The sequence below is a fragment of the Diceros bicornis genome, chromosome 10 (assembly GCF_020826845.1).
Source record: "Diceros bicornis minor isolate mBicDic1 chromosome 10, mDicBic1.mat.cur, whole genome shotgun sequence".
NCBI classification, from domain to species: Eukaryota; Metazoa; Chordata; class Mammalia; order Perissodactyla; family Rhinocerotidae; genus Diceros; species Diceros bicornis.
This window is the reverse complement of record NC_080749.1, coordinates 52,070,402-52,083,948: the sequence shown is the minus strand read 5'-3', so window position 1 is coordinate 52,083,948 and position 13,547 is coordinate 52,070,402. Positions and strand designations below refer to the sequence as shown.

Sequence of the window (13,547 nt, the reverse complement as noted above, 5' to 3'; positions counted from 1 at the left end):
GCACCCAACGTAGTGCCTACCACTTAGTAGATGCTCAATAAACATCTGCTTAAGGAGAACCTGAATGAATGAGTAATAAAGGTGCATTTCACTCTCCCCTAGCCTTCTTTGAATTTAAAGCAACAAGTTTTCTCTTGCTAAATACTATTTTTACTGGAAGCAGACAACCCCAGAGTTTTCCTGGTCATTCTAGGAGTTCTAGTTACCTAAGGAGCATAAGTGGTGAGGAAATGAGAGTAAAATAAAAATGAAAACTGAGAGAAAAATCTTACTATGGTTCTGCAGATGGTCATATAACAAAGTCTTTTTTTTTTCTCTTTATTTTAGATTATGTCTATCTTGCCTCACTATAGCACTTAAAATTGATTACATTTAATTTAGGGAACACACTCGTGTCATGATTCTTACATGTTCAACTACCAAACTACCAATTACCTTGCTCCTCTCAGGCTATTCTCACTTTCTTGGACAGTGAGTAAGAGCTAAGCCAAGAAGGGAGTCAGGTTTATTTAAGAACATTTTTCTCCCTGATTATATACATAAAAAATTCATTACTATTCTACAAAGGACACTGTTAAGAGAATGAAAAGACAAGCCACAAACTGGGAGAAGTATTTGCAAAACACATATCTGCAAAGAACTGGTATCCAAAATATACAAAGAACTCTTAAACCCTCAAATAAGAACACAAACACCACAATTTAAAAGTGGGCAAAAGATCTGAACAGACACTTCACCAAAAAAGATATACAGATGGCAAATAAGCATACAAAAAGATGCTCCACATCATGTCATCAGGGAAACGCAAAGTAAAACAACAACAAGATACCACCACACACCTATCAAAATGGCAAAAATCCAAAACACTGACAACACCAAATGCTGGTGAGATGAGGAGCAACAGAAACTCTCATTCATTGCTGGTGGGAATGGAAAATGGTACAGCCACTTTGGAAGATAGTTTGGCAGTTTCTTACAAAACTAAACATATTCTTACATATAATCTAGCAATCACACTCTTTGGCATTTACCCAAAGGAGTTAAAAACTTACGTCTACACAAAAACCTGCACACAGATGTTTGAGGCAGCTTTATTCATAATTGCCAAAACTTGGAAGCAACCAAGATGCCCTTCAACAGGTGAATGGATAAACAAACTGTGGTACATCCAGACAATGGAATATTTTCAGCAACAAAAAGACATGAGCTATCAAGCCATGCAAAGACAGGGAGGAACCTTAAATGCATGTTGCTAACGGAAAAAAGCCAATCTAAAAAGGCTATATGCTGTCTGATTCCAACTATATGACATTCTGGAAAAGGCAAAACTATGAAGACAGAAAAAAAAAAAAAAAATGGTTGCCAGCAGCCTAGGGGGAGGGAGGGAGGGATGAACAGGTGGAACATAGAGGATTTTTAGGCAAATGAAACTATTCTGTTGGATACCGCAAGATATATGTCATTATATATTTGTCAAAACCCACAGACTGTATAACACAAAGAGAGAACCCTAATGTGAATTATGGACTTTAGTTAATAATAATATATCAATATTGGCTCATCATTGTAATAAATGAGCCACATTAATGCAAGATGCTAATAACAGGGGAAACTGGGCAGAGGGGGAGAAGTAAGGGTAAGAGTGTATGGGAACTCTGTACTTTCTGCTCAATTTTTCTGAAAACCCAAAATTAGTAAAAAAAAAAGTCTATTAATTAAAAAAAAAACACAAAATATTTATTTCTTCCAATCTTGGAAAAGAAACAAAAGTAAAAAGAAGAAAAATCACTCTACTCCTACAGTCATACAAGTGTATGTTTAATTTTAAAGTTGAAAAGAATCCTTTAAAATGAAACAAATGAGGTAGCCACAGTTAATAGGGTAGTTTATAGAGTATGTGCTGTTTCAAATACATCGAGTAAGAAAAGAATTTAAAATAAAATTCCTCTCGGCATGTTTTACAGCCATGCCATCAACATCCAATTCTGGAAGCCGAGTGCGCTAAGTTGACTCACACTGCCCCGCCTTGCGTTGTTTGGCAGCTGCACTCCTGATGTTCTGGGTCAATGCCAGAACCTAACTTGGCATCAGCAAAAAGAGCGTCCTGACTTAATACACTCAGGAAAGCACCAGAAAAGTTCCTGCTGAACTCTCTTTAGATACGTTTCAGTAACAATTTAAGCAGAAATAATGTCCAAAAACGGTCCAACTTTATAACATGCTTTCATGAGTTGCAGGAAGGAGAACAGGCTGTCACAAGGCTTTCCCTGAGGTATGTGGCCTCAGGAATTGTGGCTGACAAATGACTTCCACCGCTTCTAACTATGGTTCTCACAGCAGCGGCCACTTTCCCCTCCAGCCTCAACTCCTCCAACGGAGTCAGAATCTCACTGCCTCAGCTGGCTGAGGAGGGGATGCGGTGCCGACCTATGTGGGGGACCATATACCCCTTCTTCCTCATCATCCACATCCCCAAATTTCAGGGAACAGCAGGTGCCCAAACGAACCTTTTCCTTTTGATAGATATCCTACAAAACTTCTTTAGAAAACCACAATTTTGGAGAGAGGCCTCAGTTAGGGTAAACCGTCACAACTGCAACTGATGTTCCAAGCACTCTGTTTGCATTCTCCAAAATTACAAAATAAGGCAAAACAAACAAACAAACAAACTCAAAGCCCAGACAGATCTAGTAAAAATAAGAAAAGTCTTTTAATCCAAATAGGGAAGGTGTATGATTAATACAAATGGGGCTAAATTAGAAATTGAATTTGGGAGTAGAACTCTAATCTTCTCTCCTCCTCCTCCTTCCACCCCTCTGCCCTCATGCCCACAAGCCTCAAACTGTGCACTCCTTATGCTGGCCTTGCCTAAATTATTTTGCAAAAAGCCAGGGCATAAACATTATGGCAATGACAGACATACTAGAGATATGTGCAAATATTCAGATCTGGTGGGGTTTAGAGCAATATTGCCTTGTGGGCAGCTTGCAGAGGCAGTAGAGTTTATAAAATAGAAATATCCTTTAAAGGCAATAATTCCTAATAATTTTAGAAATTGAGACACTTTATAAAAGTCTGGAACACTTGCCTCCTTCTCCTCTATAGCAAAGTTACAAGTAAATGTAATTTTGTTCCTGACAACTTCCTGAGAATTTAAAGAGACCACTTGAGATAAATATGGACACTCAGTGTGTTACAAAACCTGCCTTGGAAAATAACAGCTGCAAAGACCAACATATTACAATTGCATTAGTCTTTATAAGTGTCTTATTTTACTTTCTGGCCTATGGGTGATATATATAGTGAGTGCTCAGTAAGTGTTTATTGAATGAATGAATAGAAAGCCATATAAATATAGTTCACTTTTTCTGATTCAATTTAGTATCAAAGAGATAGGGGATATCTGGAGCGGTGGTTCTCAAAGAGTAGTCCCCAGACCAGCAGCATCACATCCCCTGGGAATATGATAAAAATGCAAATCCCCCCTCTCCTCCTCCACTCCACATAAAATGGGCAACTACGGAATGGGCCAGCAATCTGTTTTAACACCTTCCAGGTGATTGTGACGCCCACTGAAGTTTGAGAACCACTGGTCTAAAACGATCCCTTAACAAGGAGGTGTTTTTTCTACCTCCCATGCTAAAGGTAAGAATTCTATGCCTATAATTCCTTTACCATCTCACTGAGAAAAGTCCTGAGACTGAGGCTTTATCGGTCTCACTGATGAGGGCTTATGGTGAATTTCACGGCACCCAGGCAAGAAGAAAAGATGGCTCAGCCCAACTGTAGCTGAAAAGAGCAGGGATTCAAAGCACCAGAGACTACCCATACATGAGGGCATAAGGGTGGCCTCCAAGTCCTGTGCGTGACGTCCCATTAGTGGATGGGGGACAGGGAGGTGCAGCAGCCTTCCATCCGTTTAGGGTCTGGTTTCCACGTGCTTTCCCGACAGGGATTATGTTGCCTTTGAGACTCCGTTGTAGGAACACGCTCTCCCTGTCAAATGGGCGACATCTGAGCCCTTTACGATCACAGTGGTTGCTATTTGGCCAGCTGCTTGCATCCCTTTCCAAAAACAGGCGGCTAGTGTGAGGCTGTTCTGTAGCATGGATCTAAGGCTTATTCTTGCCTGATACAGTTATCTAATTAAAAAAAAAATAGTTCTCAGTTAAATCGAGTTCAACTTCCACTGTTATTAGAGGGTGACCCACTTGTCCCAGGTTGCCTGGGACAGTTCTGGTGTTAGCATTGAAAATCCACATCTTGGAAAACCTTCAGTCCCGGGAAAATTGAGATGTTTGGTCACCCTAAGGATTAAGAGTTCCAAGGATAAAATACAGCCCAGGTTTGCTTTCTGATAGCTAAACTGCTGCCAAGATCAACAAAATTTAATAATGAGCAACAAGAAAGGTAAAGGAAAATAATGAGGTAGATAGCATCAGAGAAGCGACTGGGTGAAAGCAAGTGTATGTGGTTTGCTCAGCGAATCTGAAGAAAGAAGTGAAATCAGATCACTAAAGCCCAACACAAGATGCTCTCTGGGGTCTCTCTCTACTGCACCTAGACACCATGTACTGCCGGCTGTGACTCCCTCGGGAGGCTGATGCAATACTGCCTGCTCCTCAGCTCCCTAAAAATGTACCACTCTTCATCTTTAAGATGTGATGTAGTTAAAGTTACTCTTGGCAAGTGCAATGACTTTTTGACGTTCAGAAAGAAAGACGAATAATTTATACTACTTGTAGGTGAGAAGATAGCCAATGGCAGGACTACCTCACTTAGGTGAGGTATCACAGCAAACCCAAGGGCAGAAAATGACGGTCCCTGAACAAACAGATCACAAAGTTAAACTAAAGTTGGTGTACTTCACATTAAGAAAATATAGGTAAAGCACCTAGCATGTGCCCAAAGTAGACACCTCCTCCATATGGCAGTTCCCTTTCTTTTGTTTAGAGAGGATTTCCTCAGATACCCCTCTTAGATCCATTTTTTTTTAGTGCAGCAAAAGTGCTTAAACCTTTTCTTTTAGGCCACAATAAAGGAGAAAAAGAAGGGGAAGGAAAATATTTTACAAAAAGTGAGCACATTAACAATAGCAAGAAACATCAGCTTCGTGTTGAGAGAGAGGAAAGTAAAAACAATCAGGCACATTAACTAAAGGTCGAGAGTCATTCAATGCAAGGGTAGGTGGTTTTATTTCACAGTGGTCTCTGAGGATCTCTCTGCATTACAGCCCAGTGTGATGACTGTCGTCAATAATCACGTCCAGAGACACTAATAATAAGGAGAACTGTGTTCAGTACGCTTAACATGCAAGAGAGTCATAGGTTTTAGAAAGTTTCAGCTGTCTGGAAAATGTAACTTACATAGAATATCTCATTCATTGGTGATGTCTATAGTCTATCCTCAACCCAGCAGCTGGAGTAGTCATGTCACTCCTCTGCTGAAAACGCTCAGTGGCTCCCCATTTCACTGAGTTTACACCCTCACTACTCAAAATGTAGACCTCAGATCAGCAACAACGGCACCACCTGGAAGCTCGTTAGTGTTACAGAATCTCAGGAGCCATCCAGACCTGCTGAATCAGAATCTTCATTTTAACTAGATCACCAGGGTGTTAGTTATAATATTAAGAAGTACTGACTTGCATTGTTTGGCTCCCTCACGTTCTATGCTTCTCTGCCTTGCTATCTCAGCTCCAATCACATGGGCTTCTTTCTACTCCTCATGTATTCCTTGCGTGCTCTCTCCTCAGGGCCTTTGCTATGGCTGTTCCCTCTGCCTGTAACGCTCTCCTCCTAGATACCCACATGGCTAACTAGCTCACGACCTTCCAGACTTCTCAGTGAAGCCCACCTTGACCACACTATTTAAAGGTAAACTGTCCTCCAACCCCATCTTCCACACTTTGGCCACTCCTGCTCTCCCTTGCTGTATTTTCTTCCCCATAACACTTTGCCCTTCTAACGTCCCATATAACTGACATATATTATGCTTATTGTTTATTGCTGTCTCCCTCTACTAGAACGTTGCATTGTGAGGACAGGAATTTTTGAGTGTATTGTTCCCTGATGTATCACATGTGCCTAGAACAGTGCTTGTGACGTGTGGTCTGCAGGCTGACTCTCGTTACTGGTCCCAACAAGATTAGTAAAGAAATTTAGAATAGTTTAATTTAGAGTAAGAAATTTAGAAAAGTTTAGATCAATTTGATATTGACACAACACTTGAATGTATGATTGTTTATATAGTTATTCATTTTTATTGTATTTCACTAAAGTATCAGACTGCACAAATTGGAAATTAAAACAATCAACCCAAAACTGGTCTTTCAAAAGAGTTTGAGAAGTACTGGCCCAGGACAGTTCTTGGCACTTAGTAAGTGTTAATGTTTGTTGAATAAGTAAATGAATAAATAAATAGAAGAACAAATGCCTAAGGAATAAATTTTTACATAGTAAAATCAGATCAGGTCTGTATATACACCTGTCAGTCCAATTAAATAATTTCGCTGCTTGGGCTAGTGGCAAAGTGATGCGTTTTATGCACTTCCTGGGTATATTGTGCTTTCCTCTCCTATGTGAGGAATAAGTCAGGCTCAAATGGACCAATTAAGGACCTTCTGAGACTCTCTGACTAAGGGGCTGAAGACAGCCTTTGTCCAAGCCTCACATTTGCACACTTCTCTACCTGCCTGCTCTGAGCAGAGCTGGCCTGATTAAGTAACTTTAGATTTATTCGATGCCTGCCTCCACCTCCCAGTCCACCAGACCCCTTTACAGAACAATGAAGTTAGCACTCACTGCAAGTTAGAAGGCAAACCTGTTGGATGTTAGTGGTTTTTTTTAAAGGAAAAAGGTCACAATATTTTTATTCAGCCTTCCACAGAAACACGGGTTGAAATAATGGGTCATTTAAGGCAAAGAATTAAACCCAAAGGTATAACTTGCTAAAACGTCTCTTACAGAATATATTCTTGTTTTTGCAGCTAATCACCTTGAAAACATAAACCAAACTGGAAAACTTTTGTCTTCAATCCATCTTTGTTGCTTTCTAAGGTCAAGGGGAATGTGATTTACAGAATGCTTTTTTCTGCCTAAACCTTCTTTCCCTCTCCTCCTGCCCAAAACAACAACAGGAACAAAATGACACAGCTTGGATTGTTTTAGCTTGTTCTACTGGTATGCTATACTTATTTAGGAATGACAAAAAGATATTTATTTTGTTCCAGGATTATTAGAAATACAGTTTAAAATTCTCTCTTTTCTCTGACTCATTTACTCGAAAGTTTCATTTCATTCTTGCTTCCATTATATTTCATCACAGCTGTGGATGCTCAAGAATTCAATTTGAAGACCTAGGCTAGGTTGCAAGGAGAGAATTTGGAAATGAAAAGAGATGATCCCAGAGAGTTTAAAATCTAATAGATGCATGAAAAGAACTATAATAAAAGGCAGGATGTGATAAGTACTATAAGAGCAGTCAAAGGGCACAGAGGGAGCCATTGTGAGCCCTGAATAATGGAGAGGACTCTGAGAGTAAACAGTGAAGAACGGTGTGTGTGAGTGGGGGGGAGAGGGGGTGGAGAGAGGTAAAGCAGCATGAACAAAGTTGGAGAGGAGGGAAAGAATGCACTGGTCATGCTTGGAGAATAGAGAATAGTTTTGGATATTCGGAAGCACAGATGAGGGAGAGAGTTCAGTGGAAGATAGAGCTAGAAAGGAAGTTTAGGACCAGAACAGAGGCAGCCTTGAACATCATGCCAAGAAGCTTAGAGTCGATGCTGGGGCAATGGAGAGCCACTGAAGAATATGGAGGAAGGGAATTTCATGATCAGGGAATGCTTTTAAACAGCTCCTCAGGCATCTGTGCATAAGAGAAGTTGAAGGAGGAAAAGAATGGAAGCAGAAGGACCAATTAGGATGCTGTTTACAAGAGTATAAGAAGTAACAGTGACGGTGGCAGACCCAATAGAGAACTGTCTAGATTGGAAGGAATAAATAATTTGACAGGAAAGTGCACATGAGCCATTTACAGCAAGTCGGATGTAAACTTACGAATAAGTTTGACTTTCTCGGATACTTTCCTAAAGACTGAGAAAGATGACTATAACCTAACAAGTCTCATTAACAAGTTAATTCAAAATGAAATATATTTTTACTCCCCCTGAACTATCCCACCAAAACTTAATGCCTTACAATAAATAATTACACTTTATTTCTCTCCTTCATACCTCATGAACTTTGCATTTATATTATATCAATAACAATAACTACCATAGCAGCAGCTGACATAATAATGTACCCTTACTATGAACCAGACAGTATATTATGCCCTTTACCTATACTAGCTCATTTAATCCTCAGTACAACCCCTCAGCTATGAACTACTATTTTCCTCATTTCACATGTGTAAGTACTGAGGTAAGGAGTCATTACATAACTGTATCAACAGTACACAGGAGAGCAGAGATTTGAATCCAGGCAGGTCTGACCCCAGAATCTGTGCCTTTGGCTGCTCAACCATACTCAAATTTTTCTTTTTACATGTATTTTAAAGTTACATGTATCTTAAAGTAGAATGCCAAAAGAGAACAAAGACAAGATGGGATAAATAGAAAACAAACAGCAAGATGACCGAAACATATCAATAATTGCATTAAATGTAAATGGTCAAAACACCCCAATTAATAAGTAGAAGTTGTCTGTTTGGATAGAGAAAAATGCCAACTAAATTCTTGCTAAATTCTGCTCCACCACACTGTCTTTTCCCTAAATTTTCCTCTTTTTTTGCACTACTCCTACCCCTACCTCTTATTCCTGAACACTGTCTGGCTGTGGCGAAAATATTCCCTTTGACAAGCTTATCATTTTCTGCATATCCATGTAAAAGGTTTTGCTATAATATCCTCTCTTGTCTTTCTACAAGATCTTAAGTTCTGTATGGACTAGAGGTCCTGACATATTTATTATGCATTTCCTACTTCATATGGTACTACTTTGTCACTGAAAAATAGGCTAAAAAGAGAAACCTGAGAAACTACTGCACATCTCAGAAAAATAGATGAGGTCAACAGTAGGTGTAAAGTTGGTATTTTAAGTTGAAAATGTTTCTTTCTTTGGAATGGTCCACATTGTCCTTAATATCTTGGGGTTCATAGATATTTCTTGTGATCACACTTTTATTTTATCTTCCAGAAGTACTGATTATAGCCATGCATAAGCCTGAAAACTGACTTTTAGCATATTCTGTAGCAAACAATTTAGAAAAGGGGCCAGAAATAGCTATTTCCCAAAGGAGCGTGGCAAGATGTCTGTATTCTTGCTGAAAGAATGGCCATGTTGCCAAAAGGGCACAACTAATAATCACTAAATCCATATTCTTTACCAAGCCCTAGATTTTGATCCTGAATGATCTGCTCCACTGAAAGCTGGTCAGCTGTTTATCTTTTCTTTAACAAAATGAAGATTTGAAGCAGTTTCCTAATTTGAGGTTCTTACAAGTAAAGGGAAAAGTATGGCCGTTGATATTTATTTTCTTCCCTCAGAAGAGTAAACTTAAGCGGCATAAGTAGGCAATAAACTGCTACCTTTAATACAAGTTTTGCTTCCAGCCTTTATGGCTCCCCAAACCTGAACTTCTTGCTAACATTAAGTCATATTACTATTAGAGTCCTGCCTTCTAGACAGTCCTGCCCAAACAACTCATTAAAAAGTATACAAGCATTTGAATGGTAGAAGCAGCATGCAATTAAAAATGTTCTTCTTACCAAGTTTTGCAGGGGCTCCCCTCAAGGGACTCAGTCCTGGGTGATCTGGAGCAGCATGGCATGTCGGAGAAGACAGCAAATCAGTCCCAGAAACTGAGTGCTTCAGAAAGACCCAGTAAGAGAAACATTATTTTTATCCTCTGATGAAGCAGCCTTAAAGACATGGCTTCCATTTAACTAAGGGACACTTAACCCCAATTGTATGAGGAAGAAACTAAGTATATTGAGGTCATGTTGTAAGTTGTCCCTGTCTTGCATTAAAATTGAGTGGAGGTCCTCTCCTTGGGACAATTAGTAGTAAAGTCTCAACACCTTTTGCTTCATTCATTTCTTCCTCTGAAGTCAATCTAGCCCACTCTTAAATTAATTATAGTCCAGAATATAAAAACAGCTATGTGCTGATTTTCTTCTGTACTTAATTTTTATCCCTAAGAAAGAAAAAAGAAAACCTATAGGAAGGTATTAATCTACTTAACATTTCTAAGTACTTCATCCAAAGGATTTTGTTTTTTTAATCTTACATATGCTCAGCAGAGTTACTGGCAAAAACTGTACATTTTCTTCATTTCATCCTTTCAACATCAAATAGTAGGCAGCAAAAATTGGATCAGACTTCAAAGCCTGCTGTGGGCTCCAAGTCACAGAGAGACGCCTCCATTTCACATATTGAATTCGAGCAGGATATCAAAGTGCTACCAAAGAACCTCGGGTCCTTACTCAAAAAGAGGCTCTAACATCTGTAGAGAGTGGAGTGCACAGACAAATCACCTCAGGGAGCAGCTAGCATTTATTCTCAGCAGCAAATTTCCAGGCTTTTGATTCTCTCTTCACTGTACCTCCCTGTCTCTCTGCTGAACCAAAGTTCTTTAGCAAGCTGGGCTTTTGTCTCAAAGACTTCAAATATCACTATCAGTTTCATGTTTGGATGGCCCCACCAAGCAGCCACAGACAGGCTTCACAGCTGTGGACTTGGACGAGTCTGAAATAAGGATACACAGTTACTTCAGAATCAAGATGTTCAGCTACCTTATTTGGACGTCCTGCGAAGACATCACACCCTTTGGGAGAACTCCGAGCTTGTGAATACCTAAAAATAAAAATCATAACAATATAATTTTTAAAAGCCTTGAAAATGATAATTAAAATCCATAAACAGGGTTGTTTTCCTACAAAGATGTATCAGAACATACTCTTTAATTAAACTTCCATTGTTACCCTTTCCAGTCTTTGGTTAAAAGGACATGGTCATTTTAAGGAAATGTATCCTATGAAGTGTTGCTCCTGTATCCGCAGTCAGCCTGAGATCCGAAGACCTAAGAAACTGCCCTTTTTGAAGGTGTATGATCCAATTTGGTTCACTAATGGGCTTTCACAGACTTTACCAAGAAGCCAACCACACTGATGCTAAGGCTGCACTTCCCAGCACATTAATCAGGTTGTTAAATAATCCAAAATAGATTCTGTAATCAAATAAGTTTGGGAAATGCTGAGTTGTACGGAGTTGAAGAGGTTTCCTTACTGCAGAACTGATCTTTTTCAATCACAATATGCATTTATGGATTTCTAAAGTAGGGTAGGGGAGAGGATGCAGGGTTTTCTAAGCCAACTTGACAAAGAAACTTAAAAAGTGATAACCTACTAACATCTATTAAAATATTAATGTTTCATGGAGCCAAGTTTGGAAAAATCAATTGTGCTGTAGCCCCAATTTTTTATAATTGGAACACACTATATCAAAGTGTGATCATTATAACACACTGTTAAAATAGGATCCGGCTCTTACAATCCCTTTCAGATGGAATCCAGCAGAGTAGAAAGCACTGATGAGTAGAAAGGAAATCTGGGTTCTATACCTGGCCTCAAGATCCCTAATTTCTCTCTCTCTCTGACATGCACACACACAAACAGGTGACTGAGTAAATTTCTACAGTATTCAGGGTTCTAGTTTTCCTCATCTGTAAAATGAGGGGATTGAAATAAATTGTTCCTAAAGTATCTTCTAGTTCTACATTAATAATCTAATTCTTTATTTAAACTAACAAATTAATTTTCTGAATTTTCTGTGAACAGTTCATAGATATTACCTTTAAAATGCATCTACTTATAGTAGATTATAGCAATATACCCAATTTTTAAAATATCACATCAGTACCTGGGGAGAGGAGGCTATACTGATAAACTTATTTGTGTGTATATTTGTTTATCGTATGTCTCCCACTGTGGAATGTAAGCTCCATGAAGGTGAGGACTAGATCTGCTTTATTCTGTACTCTATATCAGCACCTAACCCAGTGTCTGGTACATTGTGAGTGGCTCAATAAATATTAGACAAGTTGAATGAATAAAAGAATGACTAGCGGACCCCCGAAACATGGGCCATGAAGATCAGTAAGAACACCCTTAACATTAAGTGTAAATTAATTAGTATTTATATAGCACTTCATATTTTTTAAAATGCTTTTATGTATCTAATGAGAGTTTCACAACCATTTGAACTAAGTGCTTTAATGGTCCCTGTTATATAGACGAAGAAACTGAAGTTCAGAGAGGGTAGAGAATTTGCCCAGGGATCATGGCGAATACCTGGTAGAGCTGACATTGACCCTGTTCGTCTGACTCCATGACACTCTCTATGCCCTTTGGTCTCTGTGCATTAGCCCAAGGGACTCATTCCTGTCGGCCTAGGCAAAACCCAGTGGCGGTGGGACAGCTATAGGACAGGTGGACTCTGCGATCCTCTAGGAGTCCTGATAAGCTTTGAAGAAAATCTAAGGAAGAGAGTTGGGCTGTTTCAACAACAAATTTCTGCTTTTCCTGCCCCAACAAAGAAATGAACCTCTTAAGAACACCTCTAACTTGCACGGCTTTTCAGGATCCAAAGGCCAGTGGCAGACACCTTCCGACTCTGCACTGGGGGTTGGCTCATCATTTTGACTCCCTCCTCACTCAATCCTCTGGATGAATCTAAGGCAGAGCAATGTAATGTTTATATGTATTACTTGGTTTTAAAAAAGGCAGAGGCAGAAGGTAGTGTCCACAGGCAAATAGATGAGAAAATACTTGATTAAGCAAGGTTAAGCAGGTTTCTTTCCTGAACGGCATTCTAGAACTTTTAACTCAATAATATGCACAATGAAACCATAAGAGGAAAAGAATGGGCAGGATTTCCCAGAGGTTATTTTAACAATAGAACCCTTCTCCCATGGAGCATGTTGGGGGTCTACTGGTTCTTATAGCATGCCTTAGGAAACACTGATCTGAGCAGCACTTATTTGAAACAAATTCTAATTTGCCTTTAAAAAATGGTATAAGTCAATATTCTTCAAAAGTCTGCTTCAATTCCTTTGCAGCAATTTCATCACATATGTTGTCATTTGCCTTAGGAACTTGAGACTGGCAGGAAGTGGATAATGCTCTGCAAGCTGTCACCAACAAAATAAGGAAAAGCACAATAATAACAAATAACCAATGCTTATTGCATGCATACAGGCCAGTAGGCACCAGGCAAAGCATGCATACATGCTTATCTCAACTAATACTTTCAAAAACCATGTGGATTGGTTTTATTTTTATACCTATTTTATAGGTGAGGGAATTATGGACCAAGAAGCTAGTGACTTGCTTCATGTCATAACTAGTAAACAGTGCAGCATAAGACCTGCTGACATAGAAAAGGAGACTCCAAAGAGAAATTATTCATTCAGGCAAAGATTATTAGCTGCTGATAAAACCTTTAGACAAATGGTTGATAGGGAACAGGACATTCATATGGTACCAA

The 13,547-nt window shown here is 39.2% G+C and overlaps 1 protein-coding gene across 1 annotated transcript in view; it reads right to left on the bottom strand.

Annotated features, from left to right (window-relative positions):
• MYO3B (myosin IIIB) overlaps positions 1-13,547 on the bottom strand; it is a 265,307-nt gene that overhangs the window by 70,910 nt on the left and 180,850 nt on the right. Inside the window, exons 24-25 of the mRNA XM_058548594.1 lie at positions 10,796-10,856; positions 9,770-9,869 (exon numbers count right to left, since the gene is read on the bottom strand). Of these exons, the coding sequence (XP_058404577.1) occupies positions 9,770-9,869; positions 10,796-10,856 (161 nt within the window). The remainder of the gene's footprint in view (positions 1-9,769; positions 9,870-10,795; positions 10,857-13,547) is intronic.